General features: G+C 56.0%; 1 protein-coding gene across 2 annotated transcripts in view; it reads right to left on the minus strand.

Moving 5' to 3' along the window:
- The window catches only part of PCSK6 (proprotein convertase subtilisin/kexin type 6), a 120,438-nt gene extending 100,846 nt beyond the window's left edge, over nucleotides 1-19,592 (minus strand). The window contains exon 1 of one of the 2 annotated variants that reach the window (XM_036277842.1): nucleotides 19,261-19,592. In XM_036277842.1, coding sequence (XP_036133735.1) covers nucleotides 19,261-19,524 — 264 coding nt within the window. In that variant the 5' untranslated portion in view covers nucleotides 19,525-19,592. The remainder of the gene's footprint in view (nucleotides 1-19,260) is intronic. The other variant, XM_036277841.1, reaches the window with a different exon arrangement.
- Between the last annotated feature and the right edge of the window lie 814 nt (nucleotides 19,593-20,406).

Below are 20,406 nucleotides of genomic sequence, written 5' to 3' on the forward strand. Positions count from 1 at the left end.
AATAGACACTGTCTCCTACATCTTCTCCATGCTTGCTTTACTAGCTTCGAATTCCTACTTTAAAAATAGTACTTTTCCAGCCTGGCTGGTGTGGCTCAGTGGACTGAGCATCCCCATGGACTGAGAGGTCCCAGTTCGATTCCCGGTCAGGGCACATGCCTGGGTTGCAGGCTCAATCTCCAGTTGGGGGGCGTGCAGGAGGCAGCCGACTGATCCATGTTTCTATCTCTCTCTTTCTCTCTCTTCCTCTCTAAAAAAAATCAATAAAAAAATATATTTAAAAAAATAGCCCTGGCCGGTCTGGCTCGGTGATTCAAGTGTTCGCCCGCGGACCGGGGAGTCCCGGGTTCGATTTCCACTAAAGGCATGTACCTCGGTCGCTGTTCATCCCGGCCCTGGTTGAGTTGTGTGGGTGGCAACCAATCAATGTCTCTCTTACTTCGATCTCTCTCTCTCTCTCTCTCTCTCTCTCTCTCCCTCCAGCTCTATCTGAAGGTAAATGCAAAAAAAAAAAAAAAATTTCCTAAAGAAAAAAATAGTCCTGCCCTGGCCAGTTTGGCTCAGCGGTTAGAGCGTCGGCCTGCGGTCCGGAGAGACCCGGGTTCGGTTCCCGCTAAGGGCACGTACTTCGGTTGCAGTTTGTCCCCGGCCCTGGTTGGTCGTGCGGGTGCCAGCCACTCGATGTGTCCCTTCACGTCGATGTTTCTCTCTCTCTCTCTCCCTTCCTCTCTTTCCCTCCCACTCTATCTGTATAAAAAATGAAAAAATATCCTCGGGTGAGGATAAAAAAAAAAAGAAAAAAATAGTCCCTTCCCCCCAAAAAGTGCTTTTGTAGTCTGATTGCAATGCTTGATGCTGAAAACACATTATTTTCCTCTTTTGGTATTAATATCAGCATGATGATTATGACGATGATGACGATAATAATAATAATAATAGCATTCATATGCACTGAGTGTCCTCTTTGGGCCTGGTATGTATTATTCCAAGCGTTTGGTTGTTGGAGGCACAAGTAACTTCACTTTTCAGTAGGAAGAGCTGAGGCCCAGAGAGGTTACGTTATTGGCAGTAAATGCCTTAATTAGACTTTTCATCTCAGAAGGTCATTCTGTGGCTTTCCCTTCTGAGTGTGTTTTTAAAAGCCTTCCTTTAAGAAACCCTCAGTCATTTATCAACTCGTTCCTTTAGCAGCAAATCCAGCTTTTCTCCCTGAAATGGCCATTTACCTGTGTTATCTCAGGAATCAGAAACCCTCCTTTGTATGCAGGGAGCAGGCAAATCAGGCCCATTTACATATTTTATCATATTTAATACTGTTTTATTTTGCCAGCTCCTCTTCAAGCCCATTAAAGCACTTAATTAGTTGTATTTCCTCTTACAAGGATGACAGTGTAATTACTGTCATCTCCGCCTGTCTTCCCTGGAGTCGGCTCCACAGTCCTGCTCCTGACGCAACAATCTGTTTCTCCCCTGACCAAGTCCTTGAGGGTCTCTCCAGTCCGGGGTGCTCTGAGGCCACTTACAGGAAAATGTCACCTCTTCCTCTCGGCCCTGGGACTCGGCTCACTGTACCGGCGTTTCCCGTTTTAGCTCAACGTCCTTTCATTTCTGTTCCGTGTTACCTGTTCCAAGTTTTCTATCCCTCCGGCACTCGTTTTAATAGAATTGGGAGAATCTATAAATAAAAGCAGCTTCGCGGAATAATGGGTGCATTCTTCTCCCCTCGCCCCGCCCCCTCGTCCCCAACATGCCCTGACTTTACCGGGGAGGAGGTTCTCCCACAAGGACCTGACGGCCCATCTACGCTGGGACGCCCAGGATTTGGCCTAGAACGGCTGCTGGTCCCCCTCTTCCCTTCCACAACCCCCAAGAGGCTGGGCAGTCTATAAAAAGTCGATAATTCAAACCTGGGACTAGAAATACACTGCAGAGCAAGGGGATCATTAGCAGGTGAGCCGCCCAGACCCCGTGAGCGCGCCAGCGTGACTGCTGCGGGACCATCTGTCCTCGGCTGCAAGGCCCACAGCGACGGGGCCCCCCTCGCTGCCTTTATTGGGATGTGTCTCCCCAGGGCTGACCCTCTCTGCCCACGAAAAAGTAGCAAGTTATGGGCTCCGGGAGCCACACTAATCCTTCCGATGCCAGACTGACCCCAGAACACACCTTGTAAAGCACAAGCCCCCAAGCCCAGATTCCGCGGGGATTTCTCGGCCGACATCACTGGCCCCATTAACTCCCTGGGCGTCTAGTCCTCGTCCCTAGACATGGATTTATGATCGTGTCTCCAGGAAAGTAGGGGGTTTCTCCCAAATCTCTCCTGCCCCCCCCCACAGCCCTCAGAATCCCTTTCACCCAACATCACGACATTTTTTTTCAAACATACAGTGAAGGTCAAAGACTTGCAGCAAATACCCACAGACCTACCGCCTTGATTCTGCCTTTAACAAGCGGCCACATCTGCCTCTGTCCACCTGTCAATCATCTTATTTCGGGAACGGCCCACAGTCAACAGCACTATTTCGCTCTGAAGACTTTGACACCCACGTCATTATAAATGGAGAGGCTGATATCCGCGTCTAGATTTCCTCTTTTGAAGGAAAACTGACATATGATGAAATGAGCAGATGTTAATGAGACACCTGCTGAGTCTGAGCATACATACTGGTGCGACCCAAACCCACTGAGACTCAGAACCCCAGACAGTGTCCCCAGGTGCCACCGCCGGTCAATCCCCACCCCAAACGTTAGCTTCTTTATCCTACCACAGATTGGTTTGGCCTGTTCTAGAACCTTCTATAGATGGAACCAGGGAGCTCCCTTGCGTAAGGCTCCTTCCTTTCACCCTGTACGACGCCTGTGAGATGCACCCGCATGGTTGTGGGTAACACTGTCGCTTCCTCTTTGTTTTTTTTTTTGTTATTATTATTATTTTTAATCCTCACCCGAGGACATTTTTCCATTTTTTGTTCAGATAGAGTGGGAGGGAGAGAGAGAGAGAGAAACATCGACGTGAAAGGGTCACATCGAGTGGTTGCCACCTGCACGACCCAACCAGGGCCGCGGACAAACTGCAACCAAGTTACATGCCCTTAGCGGGAACCGAACCCGGGTCTTCCGGACCTCAGGCTAACGCTCTAACCGCTGAGCCAAACCGGCCAGGGCTGTCGCTTCCTCTTTGGTGCTCAATCAATCTGCCTTGTTCATCACTTCTGTTCCCCATTCTACTGACGGAACTAAGAAACTCCCAGAATCGTAATAAATGAGCCGAACAACCCAAGGAACCCCATCATCCTCTGGGGGGAAGAAAGCCAAACAGAGGTGGATCCGAGACTGCCGAGACGGCAGGGGACAGGGGACAGTTCCGACAGACAGAAGCACTTGCTGCTCTGATGCTCCTCAGAGCCCATGGTCCCCAGGGAGGCCGCAGCACCGGCTCTCGCTGGCCACAGGGAGGCCTGGTCACGGCATCAACGCGTCGTCTTCCGCTACGAAAGGCTGATGCAGAACTCAAACTGGGCTCAGTGCTAATGGACCCCCGGAAAAGGCCTCGGGACCAAGGCGTCATTGAGAACGGGCCGGGCGGGCGCGGTGAGACACCCACCCCAGAGGCTGATTCACCTCCCCTGGGACCCTGCAGCACCCGTGTGCCCGTGGTCTGCAGAGACACAGCCCCGCCTGCTGCAGCCACACACGCACCCTGACCCCGGGATGCTCGCACAATACACACACCAAGAGGGAGGTGTGGCAGCGAACACAGTCCCTTGGCCTCGGGGGAGGAACGCTCAGTGTCACAGAGTCCTGGCCGTCAGCGTGCTGCGGGGCCCAGGAAGACGGGCCACGTACAAAGCCCTAACTAATCAGGAAAGGAACCGACTACGGGAAAGTCAAACCGCCTTTGAAGAAGACAAACGAACTGGCCTGAAGGTAGGATTTTCGGAGCCACGAACTCCTGACTCCAGAAAACAGCAACACAGCCAGGGCTCTCTGCAAGAGAATCCGGAGGGAGTGGATGCTCCTGGCTTTGGAAACGTATTCCACAGCTGGGACAGAAACGCCGTTAACACTCGGCAGGTCACTGCGTGGGGTGGCGAGTCCTGACCCCCCAACATGAGCCCCACCCAGGGGGTCTCCAGGGTTCCGCTCAGATGGGAAGGCTACTTCGTGTGAGAAGGAATCAGAGAAAGGTGCAAAATCACCTTCCTTGAAAAAAACCAACCAAGCCCTGGCCGGTTTGGCTCAATGGTTAGAGCGTCGGCCTGCGGTCCCGAGAGACCCAGGTTCAGTTCCCGCTGAGGGCATGTACCTCGGTTGCAGTTTGTCCCCGGCCCTGGTTGGTCGTGCGGGTGGCAGCCACTCGATGTGTCCCTTCACATCGATGTTTCTCTCTCTCTTCCTCTCTCCCCCTCCCACTCTACCTGAACAAAAAATAGAAAAATGTCCTCAGGTGAGGATAAAAAAAAAAAAAAAAAACCCAACCAACCAAACAAACAAAAAAACACCCCAGAAAGCACTAACAAGTTTCTTTTGTACGAGGTTGCGACCCTTTAACACAGTTCCTCATGTTGTGGTGACCCCCCAACCATAAAATTATTGTTGTTGCTACTTCATAACTGTAATTTTGCTACTGTTATGAATCGCCATCGGAGATGTGTGTTTTCCGATGGTCTTAGGCGACCCCTGTGAAAGGGTCACTCGACCCCCAAAGGGGTCCTGACCCACAGGTTGAGAACCGCTGCCTTAGAGGCACAGAAGGCACCTGTCCCCGCCAACGGGTTTCTGCATCTTGTGCCCAAAGGCAGGGTTGCCAGGGTCTGGAATCGGCACAGTTGCGGTGCATAGACCCTCACGAAACCCCACTTCTGGTCTGCGGCTGACAGTGTCCTGTTCCTGCAGCCAAGAGACAAAGAGCTGAAGGGCCAGCGCGCGTGGAAGCCGGTCGTGAGCTCGGTCAGGAACCGTTCCTTTGACAGCGGCGAGAAATAAGGTTTCTTTTTGCAAAATCGGGCTTTATCAGGAGGAAGACAAACAAGGGTTGTTGTTTCAGAAAACAGTACATCAAGACGTGTGTTAGGCCGAGGGCAGGGTGGCCAGAAATGGACTTGTTTGCCCGTGTTCAAATCTGTCCCCAGACAGACATGCCCGAATAAGCCCTGAGGGACAGGAGGCACAGACCCAGCCACGAGGGGCGGGGCGGAGACCCAGCCACATGCCCGTGCGGTGACCCTCTGAGGGGACACACGGACAGCTAAACCTGGCGTTGGCGCGCGTGGCCCTGGGTTCGTTCACAGCAGCCTGACCTCTCTCTGCGACTTGTACCTTGCACCGAAGAGGTGACCGAGAGGTTTCTCAACCCTCTGATGACATCGGGGCGGTGCCGAGCTCTGAGCTTACCCAGACCAGTTCTCTCTCGTCTTCCCTCTGCTGTGCTGGTATTCTTCCTTCTCCGCCTGCCCTGCGCCTCTCTCTCCAGACAACCTGTCCGGGCCACGCGTCCAGAGGGATGCGCCAACGGCAGGCACCAGACAGAGGCGACACCCTGCACCGTCCCGGCGGCCACGGGCTCTGCTAACCCCCCTTTCTCCCGCTGTCCCTTCAGCTCAAGGTGGGGACCAGCTCCCACCACTGCTGGGTCCTGGGCGCCTCAGCACCCGCTGTTGGTCCCTTTGCCCCACACACAGCTCAGGAACTTGCCCTTCCGTGAGTCTGTCTACCTGCCATCGAGGTGGGCTGTCTCCCGGCGGGAAGCAAATGCTCGCTCGTGGTCTACCTGCCGGAACGCCCTTCCCCACTTCTCGTTCCTCTGTCCGTGGAAATCCAGCGGCCACACAGCCGCCCTCCAACTTCCCGGATGACACCTGCCAACCGCCCTCCTCGCCCTCAGCACGGGGATCGCATCTCCATCCTTTTTGCGACAGTGACTTAAGTGCTTGTCGGCTGTGGGTCTCCGGCCTCGTTCACCTCTGAATCACACCCAAGGACCGGCCCGAAGCCTCGCAAACAAACGTGGCCTCTGTTTCAGAGAACGAGCGTGTGCACGGAGCCCCCGGACGGGGTTCGGAGAAAAGCGACAGGCGGGAGACATGTCTGCAATACGATACAACAGGAGATTAATTTGCACAAGATAGAGACAGCACCTCCACATCACTGAGATCAAAGATAACCCCACTGAAAAATGGGCGAAGAATACCAATGAGCAACACAGAGATTAATTAAAATGACTGATAACTTTACGAAGAGGCATTTAACTTTCGTGGCATTCAGGAGCAAGGCGCATGGAGACAACGGCAAGACTTCCTTTTTACCTGGAAGAAGGGGGCAATACTACAATCGATACCCACTAGCCAAGACGGGTCAAGGCCACTTCTAGGGGACTCCTGGCCTGGAGAGCCGTCTGCCAACGCCTCACACAACATCACAGGTGTGCACACTTTGCCTCAGCAGCTCTCGAATCCCTGGAGCCCACTCTTCTTGGTTCAAATCTTGGTACTGACACAAGCTGTGCAACCATGAACAACTTACTCAACCTCTCTGTGCCTTGACTGCTTCATCTATACAACGGGGACAGTACTCGCACCAACCTCATAGGCTTTCTAAGGAGGATACACGAGGCAGTGCCAGGGAACCACAGAGACAGTTACCTGGCACATAATAAAGGCCAAACAGGTGCCTGTGGTCATTATCGATGATTCTAACCTAGTTGTTTTTGCTACTGCGTATCCTTCAGAAATTCCCATCCGTGCGCACAGAGAGGCATGAACATTGCTGCAAGGCTGTTCATGACGCACAAAAACTGGAGGCAGATCCAACGAGCAAGAATAAGTCCTGGTGTAACAAAATACATCCCATCCATAAACTAGCTTAAAAGTATTTAAAAAGAATCAGGTACTAGTGTGGGGAGCTTTCCAATATGCACTGTTCGGCTAAGAAAAGCCAGGGCAGGAAAAACTGGTTTAGCATGATCCCATTTAAACAAAACAGAAAACCACCCAAGGTCCAGGTGTCCGTGTGCACCCGTGTTCGGAGCAGGACGCGCGCCCACTGGGGTGTGCACGGTGCTGACGTCTGGAGGAAGTACCTGGGGATGGGACAGGGGAGGTACCTGGGGATGGGACAGGGGAGGTACCTGGGGATGGGACAGGGGAGGTACCTGGGGATGGACAGGGGAGGTACCTGGGGATGGAACAGGGGAGGTACCTGGGGATGGACAGGGGAGGTGCCTGGGGATGGGACAGGGGAGGTACCTGGGGATGGGGATGGACAGGGGAGGTACCTGGGGATGGGGATGGACAGGGGAGGTACCCGGGGATGGACAGGGGAGGTACCCGGGGATGGACAGGGGAGGTACCTGGGGATGGGACAGGGGAGGTACCTGGGGATGGGACAGGGGAGGTACCTGGGGATGGACAGGGGAGGTACCTGGGGATGGACAGGGGAGGTGCCTGGGGATGGACAGGGGAGGTACCTGGGGATGGACAGGGGAGGTGCCTGGGGATGGGACAGGGGAGGTACCTGGGGATGGGGATGGACAGGGGAGGTACCTGGGGATGGGACAGGGAAGGAGGGGATTGCGGCCTTTTCCTCTTTTACATCTGCACTGTTCGAATTCTTCACAATGGACGACTATTGATATAAAATGTGGCATTTTATAAAATAAAATAAAAAAATGCAGGCCCTGGCTGGGTAGCTCAGTTGGTTGGAGCATTGTCCTGATACGCCAAGGTTACGGGTTCAATTCCCAGTCAGGGCCCATACAAGAATCAACCAATGAATGCATCAATAAGTGGAACAATAAATCAATGTTTCTCTCCGCCCCCCTTAAATCTATCAATCAATCAAATAAAATAAGAGAAAAATTCTCAACAACATCCAGACACGTTGAACTGAACAAACGTAACCAAGCCCTGGACCCTCTGTAAGGCCATGAGGCAGGGTGGTAAAACGTGGCAAGGCGCTGACCAGGGGTGCCAGGGGTGTCCGAGGGGGACTGGGCGGTGAGGGAGCCCCTGCCACTCCCCACCTGGCGCTGACATTCCACGGCAGCTGCAGAATGTCCACTTCCCCAAGGGGTCCCAAAGAATCCACTGACCTAAATGTCAGAGGAAAGATCAAGTAAGTGATGAGCCAGCCACCAACGGGCGCACTGGGTGGCCATTAAAACGCACGTCATTGCACAGTACACACCTGGGAGGTCCAAGCTGCAAAGCTGTGTGCAAAGAGTGTAAGACACCAGTGATATGTGGGTGTGTGCGTACATTACATACATACACACTTATGTGCACACATACACACATCCATGTATGCACACTCACATGTACATGAATATATATGTGTGTGTGACCATGCACACACAGTTTTAAAACGATAAAGGACATGCCCGGCCAGTATGGCTCAGTGGCTGAGCGTCGACCCAGGCACCAGGAGGTCACGGGTTCAATTCCTGGTCAGGGCATATGCCCAGGTTGTGGGCCAGATCCCCAGTGGGGGGGCGTGCAGGAGGCAGCCAATTGATGTTCTCGCTCATCGATGTTTCTCTCGCTCCCCTTCTCCCTTCCTCTCTCTAGAATCAATAAAGAAAAAATATTTAAAAATTTAAAAAAATAAAGGACATGGTTCAAGAATGAACAATGATTAGCTTTGGATGGTAAGATTACAAATGATTTCTATCATTCTCATTGTTCTTTCCCATGTTTCCTCAACTGTCGACATACGTGTATCCCTTTGGTATTCTACCAGGAAAAACCAAGTAATGACATGATTTTATAACTGGGCTGGGCCACCCTTCTGCCCCTTGCGCCCCATGAACGTCTTCGCTCCTCTCGGGGGTCTCACTTTCTGGGGTATTTGGCTGGAGGCTGTTCTGCTCTCCTGCGGGGTGGGGCACCCACAGGGCTCTGGCAGGCTGGGGGGAGGGCACCCTGGGGAAGCTCCCTGCCCTTTGCCAGAGGCCGGTGAGCAAAGTTCGGGTCCTACAGGGCAGCCGCAGGTCCCACAGGTCCTTCCGCCTCGCCTTCCCTCTGCCTTGCCGGTCAGAACGCCCCTCGCGGTCCACGGCCAGCTCAGCCCCCCGCTCTCTGCCGCCTTCCCTCTCGCGGACGGGGCAGGGGCGTGGGCCCTGCTGGAGTCAGGCCCGAAATCTCAGCCGGCTGGGCTCACGCCTTGCTCTGACCTGTCGGAGCTGCAGGAGGCTAAGGAAACTCCGGTGCCTCGGTCTGCGCCTCTGCGGAATGGGGTTACTGCTGGGGCCCTGGGGTGATTATCACAGCTGACCCTGGTGGACAGCAAGGACGATGAAGGAGCCGAGGTGGGGTACTGGAACCCAGTGACCCCTTCTAATGAAAGGAGGTGCATCAGGGAGCAGGGAGCTGGACTGGGGGACGAGAAGCCACGCCAGGGACTAGGGCCCGAGGAAACATAGATGAACCAAGACTCTGATCACAAGGCACTGTGGCCTGGTGGGGGACAGACACCCTCACAGGTGTGACCCTGGAGCTTAGGGAGCAGAGCTCAGCCCCGCTGGGCAGCAGACAAGTCAGGAAACAGCACTGTAGCTAACGCTGAAGTGCGGGTTCCCCAGGTGGACCCCATTGGGGACAGCACCCAGGTGGACCCCGTTGGGGACAGCACCCAGGTGGAAACAACAGCCACAAAGCGCAGGTGCAAAAGCAACGACATCTGGCAAGTCCCCAGAACGGCCAAGGTCTGCGACGGTGAGGGGCTGCGGGGCGGCTGCCCCGGGCTGGGTGTGCCCGGCTTTGCCACGCAGGAAGGTCTGCCCGCTGGGAAGCCGGGCAGGAAAACAGGGGCTAGTGGTTTGGTTGGCAGCGAGGGAAGTGGTCTGGAAAGGAGGAAGACAGCAGGGGGCAGTGCCACACAGTGTGAGTGTGGGGGGGACAGGCGGGGGGCAGGGCAGACACCAGGAGGTGGAACGAACAGACTCTGAGGGAAGAAGATCTCTAGTAATGTCCTGGCTTTGGCTTGGAGGACGGGGTCAGAAAGGCCACCAGAGGGACAGCTTTGCCTTCTCCAAGCCATGGGACCTACAGACCCTTATCCTCAGCCATCGTTCACCCTCCTGGGCTGCCCTCCTGGAGGAGTCTGACAAAGACCACACCAGACGGGCCCGGGCACTTTGTGCCCAAGGTGGACGTTCCGGTTGAAGGAACACAGGTGATCGATCGTCCGTGAGAGTTGCCAGCACAGTGTTTTGAAACAAAAGTGAGAAACTGGAAATCAAGGTCCCTCTCAGAAACCTGACCGTGACCCTGGACACAGGTGTCTCCGGCCCCGTGACGAATGTCATGTGGCTCACCACTCAGAGCTTTGGGAGCCGGACTCCACTGGGCCATTTCTTTCCACGGAGAGGAGAGGCCCACCCAACAAAGACTCGTCCGTAAGAGACTGATGTCGGCCTGCTAGGAATTCGAGAGGCCCAGGAGGGTCACAAAGACGAAGCGGACGGCCCCTCGCTGGTGTATGAGCAGCGGGCACACGGCGGGCTGGGCTGGCGGGACTGTCAGGCCCTGCGGGGCGCAGCTGGTTTGTGCCCAGGCGGCCGAGGAGGAGACAATGAGACTGTTCCTGCCTCTCGTGGTGCCACTATTTTGACACTGCGGGCATTGATGGGCTGGTCACCATGGGAACCGGAGCTGCCGATGCCATCCCATGGAGCCCGAGGCTCCACCCCCTTTCTTCACGGCACTGGACACAGGGCCAGCACCTGGCACCAGGTCCTCGAAATCCTCCAGGAGCTGAGTCATGAGGACATCGGGAAGGTCTGGGTTTGCTGGGAAGAGGGGACCCACGGGGCTCCAGGGAGCTGACCTGGACAAACTGGAGTGTCCCAGGGAGGGCCTCCCCACTCACAAGCACAAACTGCCCGCTGAGTGTGACTCCAAAAAGCAAGGGGGCCCTGGCCAGTTTGGCTCAGTGGTTAGAGCGTCGGCCTGCGGTCTGGAGAGACCCGGGTTCGGTTCCCGCTAAGGGCACGTACTTCGGTTGCAGTTTGTCCCCGGCCCTGGTTGGTCGTGCGGGTGGCAGCCACTCGATGTGTCCCTTCACGTCGATGTTTCTCTCTCTCTCTCCTTCCTCTCCCTCCCTCCCACTCTATTTGTACAAAAAATGGAAAAATATCCTCGGGTGAGGATAAAAAAACAAAAAGCAAGGGGTCCAGACACAAAGTGTGGGTGGACGAGGTCAGTCGACGGGTGTGGAGCTCAGGGCCTGGCCTTCCCGGCTCGCTCCCTCAGGACCCATCCCCTCCCCACAAGGAGGCTCGTGTGGCCAGACTTCTCCCTGAGGCCGGGCACCAGTGACAGACACACGGACCACTGCTGAATGAAGGAGCACGTGCCCCCCAGCCCACTGCCTGGCGTGACGGCGGGGCCATCGGAGAAACCGCAGAATGAAGACTGACCGTAGAGAGCAACCGGGGGCAGCTGTGGGCTGACTCACGCCAGACACAGACGAGCCAGCGGGCAGTGCTGGGCGGCACGGGTTCGAGGGGAAGACAGGCACATCCATGGGGCTGGGAAAGACGGTCAGGGCTGCACACGGCCGGAGGGTGAGGGGCCCACCAGCAGGCAGGGGAAGCCCAGGCAGAAAGGAGGCCCCAGCCGGTGCTGGGCAGTGGCAGGGATCTGAGAGCCACCCAGTAGGCAGACGAGATGGGCCCCATTATAGACCCGACGGGACGCCCAGGAGCAGGGCAGGTGGGGTGACTCCCAGGCCCTGAGCTCAGGCCCTGGGGCCGTGATGGTCCCTTCTGAGGACCACACAGGGGAGGGGGTTTGCGACAAAGGACGACCAGTCCTGTTGCTAACATGCAGAGTTTGAGATACTGAGCGTGATGACCGGGAGGGCTGGGGTTTCCCCCCCCACGCAGAGAGACGAGAAGACGCCAGGACGGACTGTTTCAGACAGAACTGAGAGGCAGCAGAGGGCTGAAAGGCGTTCCGGCTGGTGGCCCACCCTGGTCTGAGACGCAGGGATGAGGGCCATGTGTCAACAGTGATGACGGTGGCAGGGCCGTCGGAGGCTGCGGGTTGGGCCCCGGCCTGTCAGTCACAGTTTGTGACCTGCAGCAAAACACTTAGCTGGACCCAAGGGCTCCTTGTGCTTCAGCAGGTCTGGTGATGCCTGCCTGCAGGATGGGCACGGGGCTCCATCAGGGACATCACCCACACGGGCTGCTGGTCCGTGTCAAGGCCAAGTGTGACGCGGAAACCCTCTCTGTGCAGGGGGCCGAGAGAAGGAGGGGGCGATGGGTCAGCCGCCTGGCCCAGGCTACGGACGATCAGAGAAGCCACCTCTTAGAGGCAAGATTTAAACAGAGGCTCAGATGCTCCAGAGAACCTGGAAAGGTCCCCAGCCCCACATGGCTCTAGTTTGACCACAAGGTCCACGGCCAGGCGGGAGGCCTCAGGCGGGGTCTTGGAGGTCAACAGCTCTGTGCTCTGATCCACGCCCTTGGTTTCTGTCCTGAGAAGCTCAAATCTTTGCAATAGGCCAGTCGCTGAGCCGGCCGCCCGGGCCCGAGTCGGGCACCCCCTTCAGAAGCCTTCCAGTGACCTCTCTCCACTCCACTGCGACGACTTATCTTCGTAAGTCCACGCAAATGAAACACCCTGTCCAGCCCTGGCGGTGTGCTCAGCGGTTAGAGCATCAACCCGCAGACCAGAGAGTCCTGGGTTCGGTTCCCGCTAAGGGCACGTACTTCGGTTGCAGTTTGTCCCCGACCCCAATTGGGGTCGTGTGTGTGGCAACCAGTGTCTCCCTCACGTCGATGTTTCTCTCTCTCTTCCTCCCTCTCTATCTCAAGGTGAATGCAAAAATGTCCTCAAGTGAGGATAAAAAAAATTAAAAATAAATAAATAAAAAACCTTGTCGACTGAAATCTTAACCTTTGATAAAGATGTCAAATGGAGCCCTGGCCGGTTTGGCTCAGCGGTTGGAGCGTCGGCCTGCGGTCCAGAGAGACCCGGGTTCGGTTCCCGCTAAGGGCACATACCTCGGTTGCAGTTTGTCCCCAACCTTGGTTGGTCATGCGGGTGGCAGCCACTCGATGTGTCCCTTCACATCGATGTTTCTCTCTCTCTTCCCCTCTCTCCCTCCCACTCTATCTGAACAAAAAATGGAAAAATGTCCTCGGATGAGGATTAAAAAAAAAAAAAAAAAGATGTCAAATGGGAGGGTGATACCACCATTCCACAGGAGCGTCACAACCGAAACCTGGTCCGCACACCTCAGCCCGGTTCACACCCAGGACCGCTCCGTCCCAGTCAGCCAAGGCCCCTTGCTTCCACAGAGAAGCAAGGCGACCAAAAGTCAATACCGGGAAACTAGGTCACAGGTGACTGCTATTCTGGGCTGGCCCTGTCCCTGTAAGCCCCGGTCAGTCAGGTTGGAAAAGCTGGGGTCCATCATGTTAACACCCGGCCCGGCTTCAGCTTAGAAAGACAAGCTGCCTGCAGATGACAATTTTGTGGTGCTGACAAGTGACTCGCTCGGGCCCACCTGACATCCTGGGCCAGGTACGGACGCTCGGCAGCTATTTTAGGGAAAACCATTTAAGGCTCTTCCATCCTTTAGGCCCCTGGCAGTCAGCCTGCCTTTCTATGCTCAGACTCAGAAACAACAAATTAGCTCAATAGCTCAGGCAAAAGCAAAAACGCAGGGGAAAGAAAATAGAGGCCTAAGCGCCTCCCTCCAGGGCATTTCCAAACCGGCACCCACCCCCCACCCCCCTCTGGCACGCTGTTGCAATTTGCTCCGAGATTACCTTGTATCCGTCCTTTCTCACCCACAGTTTGTCTTTTCTGAGAGTCTCAGTGTCGAAGGTAACAATGTATCCTGGTGAGAGTAACAGCCACACCCTGCCTGGTTGAGGGAGGGGCGCTGGCTGGGAGCCGCCCGGTTCCCGGCTCTGGGGCCAGCTCAGTGCAGGCAGCCCTCCCCCCTCCCCCCTCCCCCCTCCAGCTCGGCCCTGTTTCCCTGGGTCACCATGTCCTTAACAAGTGGACCAGCCCAGCCTGGGAGGTCGAAATCGGGATTCCTGCGTGTCCAGGGATACGCTGTATAGAGTCCAGAAACACCCCGATGTGCATAGATGAGGTGTTTGTTTTCTTTGCTCCTCCTGTTAACATTATATGTGAATCTGTGTATCTGGGTGTGTAGGTGTACAAGTGTGTTGTATGCTCCTACATGTATATACTCACATACACGACCATATATAAGGTATTCTGATACAGAGAAAGTGCATATTTACATAGAGGCCTACACATGTAGATTATGAATTAGAATATTACCAATGAAGTTTGACATTTCTCTCCCTAGTTTCTCTCCCCTCCCTCCCTTCACAGAGGCTACTACTAACCAGAATGTCATGTCAATCCCTCCTACATGTGTGAACATGCATCAAGAAGAGAGACCTGCTTGGCGTGTTTCTGAAAGTCCACACACACTCATTGTCCATCTGTCCCTTTTCACGCGGCATCATTTCTGAGGCTTATCTGTGCAGACCCGTATCCGGTGTCCCCGGTGTGATTCATTTCCCTTCCTCCGCTGATGGGTATGGAGATTGTCTCCTTCTTTGAAAAAGTGCCTGTGGGCATTCCTAGACAAGTCTCCCTAGGGCTTGTACTAGATGGTCCCTCCCAAATGATCTCGCTGATCCACGTGACCTCCTTGGACTGCCACACAGTTCCAGCGTGGGGACACCAACGGCAATCTCCACCGGCAGCCTCTGAGTGTACCCACTGCTCTATGTCACGCTCACTGGACACTCACACTTCCCCATGCTGGCCAATCTGAGAGGTACCCCAAAAACTCTCAGGGAGGCTGAACATCCTTTCTTATGTTTATTGGCCCTTTGAAGTCTCTATCTATATACTTCCCATTTTTCTACCTGGGACTTATCTTTTTCTTATTGATACATGATCTTGATAACAGATACATTTTTTTTCCCCCTAGCTTTTAAGATAATCCACACCCTTGCCTGTGTTCTCATCCTATACTTTTCCTGGTCTGAATGTGTTTCATCCTTGCTGTATCTTTGTTACACAGGACTTTTAACCTATCAGTCTTTACCTTTTTTATTTGTTCTGTGTTGTAAGGAACCCTTTCCCAACGCCATAAAGGTATTTCCCTATTTCTTTAAAAAATTTTTTTTTCCTTTATGGATTTTAGAGAGAGAGAAAGGGAGAGGGAGAGAGAGAGAACCATCAATGACAGAGAATATCAATTGGCCACCTCCTGCATGCCCCCCACTGGGGATCAAGCCCACAACCTGGGCATGTGCCCTGACGGGGAATTGAACCAGCGACCTCCTGGTGCAGGGTTGACGCTCAACCACTGAGCCACACCGGCCAGGCACGTATTCCCCCTATTTCTAAAAGTGTTACGCACATTCGGTCTTTCATCCTACCTGGGATTCACCGTTAGGCATGGGAAGTGAGGAGCTGATGGTTATTCCCTGGGGACAGCCAGCCCGTTCAGTACCACTGACTGGACTACCCAGCCCTCCCTGTCCACCTACAACTCTTCTGCCCACACGTACAAGCTGCAGATGCCTGGGTCTGGCTCAAGTCCATGGTGGGCGGGACCATCACGGGCCAAGGTCAAACCCTGTGATGACCACAGTGTGATGGGGCGTTTCTCTGGCTGAGCACACCCCCGCCCCGCCCCGCCTCCTTGGAGCTGCTACGGGTATTCCAGGACCTTGTTCTTCTAGCTGAGTTTTAGAATCCATGTGTGTGACTTGTTTTTCCATAGAAAATGGGAAAATGTTGCCGCTTCCATTGATTACACTGAATTAACAGATGAACACGGGGGGCCTGTGATAAGTCCTCTCATCCATGAACATGATCGATCCCTCCAATACTCAGACTTCCTTTGTGTTAATACTTCTTCAAACATTCTTCTAATTTTCTCCATGAAAGTCTCACTTAAAACATTTTTTGTTGTTGTTAATCCTCACCCAAGGACATTTTTCCATTGATTTTTAAAGAGGAAGGGAGGGAGGGAGGGAAGGGGAGAGAGAGAGAGAGAAACATCGATTCGAGAGGCACATCGATCGGTTGCCTCATGCGTGCACACCCTGAACAGGGCCAGGGATCGAACCTGCAACCCAGGTAGGTGCCGTTGACCAGGAATCGAATCCTCCACCCTTCCGTCCAAGGGCTGATGCTCTAACTGCTGAGACAAACTGGCCAGGGCGAAAGTTTCACTTTTTAAAGATTTATTCCTAAGTGTCCAATAGTTTCTATGCTAGAATAAGTGATAATTTCTCTCTCTCTTTTTTTTTTTTTATCCTCACCCGAGGACATTTTTCCATTTTTTGTACAGATAGAGTGGGAGGGAGAGAAAGGAAGGGAGAGAGAGAGAGAGAAACATCGACGTGAAGGGACACATCGAGTGGCTGCCACCCGCACGACCAACCAGGGCCGGGGACAAACTGCAACCGAAGTACGTGCCCTTAGCGGGAACCGAACCCGGGTCTCTCCGGACCGCAGGCCGACGCTCTAACCGCTGAGCCAAACTGGCCAGGGCAGTGATAATTTCTCTTAACTGCTCAGATGTTACCGTTGTAAAAGTACCGTTGATCAAGCAGCTGCTCAACTCTATCACATCTGATTGACTATCCACGCAGTTCGTCTTGTCACCTGTCAATAGTGACACCTGAGCCCTCCAAAGTATCATCCTTCTTCTAAGGCGTGCTGCATTATGGGTGGGTGGGGGGGTCTCTAGTGCGATGACGAATAAAGGACCCAGAAGAGGCAAAGGTGTCTGGTTCCCGACGACGCCTACTTTTCCATGTCGCCAGACTTTCAGAGGAACCCACGAAGCGGGAGAGGTGAACAGACACTGGCCTGCTACCTTGGCACCGCGTAAGATCAGTGGGAATGGGTCACCAGATGAACGAAGGAAAGGAAAAAGAACCAGGCCAGAACTGACAGGCGTGCTAAGACCCATAGCAAAAGCAGGCTGTGAGTCAGGGCCGGTACCAGGAACACTAATTGCCCATTAAGGGCTTAGGGGAAGTCACACAAAGGGGACCTCAGACCAGAGAACGTGGCCGGAGACAAAGATCGGGCACCGCGTGTCGGAGGTAACACACGCTCACTGTGTGGACACGAACACCTTCCATTCCGGCCTCACCTGTTTACTTACCCATAAATCAAAGCTAAGAATATCTTCGTCTTATTTACGAGGCACAAATCCTCCTGGCTGAAGAGGCAAGGAGGTTTGTAAAGAGTCCTTATTGAGTAGGCAGAGGCTGGACCGCTCCAGGCCTTTTCCAAATTAGAAGCGCTCTTGGGGGAGGGGGAGGAAAAGCTGGTGTTGGAATAAAGAGTAATAGGCTCTCCTTGAGTAATGACACACACACACACACACACACACACACACACACACGCCAGAGACGGGGGATCCCCAATCAACTAATCCCTCAGCCTGTGATGTCTCCAAAGCATTGCCCCGGCACCACGCCTACCAAGCTGTGTGACTAGGCTGTGTGGAGTCCACGGTACAGGGGTGGGGGACCTGGAGAGACCCCTTAGGATGTCCCAGGTGGAGGGGGTGCATGCTGGGAGGAACCTGGTCTGCCATAGGCAAATGAGGGCATCAGATCTGCTCAGTGAGTCTGACAAGGCTTGTTCCAAAGACCCAGCATTTTTTCATTCATTCTGTGGATGGAACTGTGTGTGTGTGTGTGTGTGTGTGTGTGTGTGCGCGCGCGCGCGTCTGGGGGTGTTACGTGCCCCTGTCTTGCAGCAGCCAGGAGTTCACAGCTCCACTTTAGTTCCCCTTCGATCACAGGAGCCAGAAACCCAGGCGCTTTGTAATTCACGGAGCAGTAAGAGTCACTTCAGCTACAGACAGGTTGCTGGGCCACCTGGGCGGAGCAGCCCCCTTGGCAGCAGCCCCTTGGCAGCAGCCGGGGGCCCCAGCAAACACGGGGAGGTAATGAACAGGGAGGGAACCTTCTTCACTCTGGACCATCGGCCAGGGAGATGCAGGAACTACGGAGAGAAACGAGCCAGTGCTTCCCAAAGACAAACTCTTCAATCACAGGGTGTCTGAAGAGACCCACGTGGTCAAAACAGTCACAAAGATACACAAACAGTGAGGGGGCGTTCTTTCAGACACCCTGGCACACTCTGACCCCCAAGTCCAACGGGGCTCAAGGGCAGAAGCTACTTTCCCGGAGGCCACACATCAGACACGAGCAGCACCAGGGGCAGACACAGGGGCAGAAGAAACGAGAGGCTAAATGTAACAGGAAGCAGGAGGGTGTAGTGACCTGGCACCTCCCTGTCACCTCTCAGGTCCCCCAAGTGCGCAGGTGTGGGACTGCACACTTCACTGTGCCCCTCCGCGGGACAGTCAGGATGGGTCCCAGCCCACTGCCACTACACAGGGTTGGGGCACAAAAAAGGGACCTGCCTTGGTGGTCCTTCATGCTCCCTTCATGCCCAAGGCTTGTCCTCTCTTGCTAAGTGACAGTGTTAGTGACAGCTGAGGCCAAGGGAGGGCTCCGGGCACACTGGCCAGGTCAGGCCCTGGCTTGGGGCTTTGCCACCAGTCAACACTGGATCAACCCAACAACCTGTTGATGGGTTGCACACCCACTGTCGCCACAGACGATGACAGATCCGGAAATGACTTGCCTAAGGTCACACAGCTAGTAGGCGGAGAGCTGCCATCGGAAGGACCACAGAAAGCCTGGAAACAAAGCTCACTGCCCCCACCCCACGCCGTCCTGCCCTCAATAGGTTCCAGCCACCCTCATGGCTGCAGGGCCCCGAGCTGTCCAGAAAGCCACCCCGATAGTGACTCCCAGACACAGGCACCAGACGGTCCTCCCTCCAGGAGCCTCAGACACTGAGGGGTCCCAGGGACGCCAGGCCATGTGCCTGAGCCTGTCACCAAACAAGCATCCAGCCGCCGGGGCGCGCACTCGGGATGCAGAGCCCCGCGCCACACGTCGAGGGCAGAGGGTCGCAGGCCCAGGAGAGCTCGTGGGCACGGAGGACAGCGCCCGGGGCCAGAGCGCGGGTCGCGCAGGTGTCGGCACGCGGTCACCCGCCCGGGAGCTGCCGCCGGGGCGCCGGGCCTGCATGGGCGCCCGCGCGGGGCACCCGGCGGTGTCTGCCCAGCGTCCCGCGCGCCCCGCGCCCCGGCGACGCAGCGCGGGGGCCGGGCGTCCGGGCCCCGGTCCAGGTGGCCCGGAAAGTTTTGGGCGCGCGGGCCGCTCGCACTCACCTGGCCCAAGTTGAGGTAGCCGTGCGCCGCGGCCACGCGGTCCGCCTCGGCCGGGCCGCCCAGCACTTGCACTGCCCAGTGGTTGGTGTAGACGGGGCGCGGCGGCGGCGCGGAGCAGGCGGCGGGCAGCGCGAGCAGCAGCAGCCAGCGCCAGGGGCGCGGCGCCAGGGCCCGCCGCCCGGGACCCCCCGCGTCCTCGGCGGCGGCGGCGGCGGCCCGGGGCGGCGGCCGGGGCCCGGGCGCAGGCGGCGCGCGCGGACGCATGGCAGCGGCAGGCTCGCGCGGCGCCCGAGCGGCGAGTGCGCCGGGGGGTGGGGTGCCGCCTTTTAAAGCCGCTCCGCGCCGGGAAGCGCCGCCGCCGCGGGCGGGAGCGAGGGAGGAGGAGGCGGCGGCGCGTTCCCGCCCGCGCGGCCCGGGGACGCCCCTGCGCCCGCGCTCCTGCCGCCCGCACCCGGCCCGCGGCACGTCCGGGACCCGAGCCGCCCCCGGCGGGAACTTCTCGCACACTTTGGGGCTCTTGGGACCCAGGCGCAGGGCGGCCCGAGCGAGCGGCGGCCTTGACCCCGCGTGATCTGCTGGGAGGAGGGAGGGAGGGAGGGAGGGAGGCCCCGGGGCATCCCAGGTGAGCCGGGTTCCCGGAGAGGTGGGGGCAGGCCGCGCCCTCCCACCTGTGGGGCGGCATTCTGATGGCCTCATTCACCCGGTCGGGTTTGACCTCCTTCACAGGTGGCCCTGCTCAGCTCAGCTCAGCGTGAGACAGTGGACTTGCAGAGGTTCTGGGTTCCAGGAGAAAGAAGCCACAAGGAAGGACGGGGTCCGAGCGCTGCCCCCCCCCCCCGTTCCCCCACAAAGAGCCCAGATCGAAGGGACAGTTGAATTGGGCAAAGAAACAGACAGTTAGCTGGGCTGCCTGAGTGTCCAGGAGACACCTAGCGGTCCGGCCAGGGCTCCAGCCCACCTCCGCAGCCGCCCCGAATCCCCCCGCTGCCGCCCCGTATCTGTGATCTTGGAGAGCGCCGGACTCCACCTGCAAGTGTGACAACAGTCCTTACCCCGTCGGGCTGGTTGGAAGCGGACAGGAGCTCCTGGCATGTACTAAGCTGTCGGTAAATGTTAGTGTTTATGAGCCCTGGGCCTGTGACGTGC

The sequence above is a fragment of the Molossus molossus genome, unplaced genomic scaffold, assembly GCF_014108415.1.
Source record: "Molossus molossus isolate mMolMol1 unplaced genomic scaffold, mMolMol1.p scaffold_m16_p_24, whole genome shotgun sequence".
NCBI classification, from domain to species: Eukaryota; Metazoa; Chordata; class Mammalia; order Chiroptera; family Molossidae; genus Molossus; species Molossus molossus.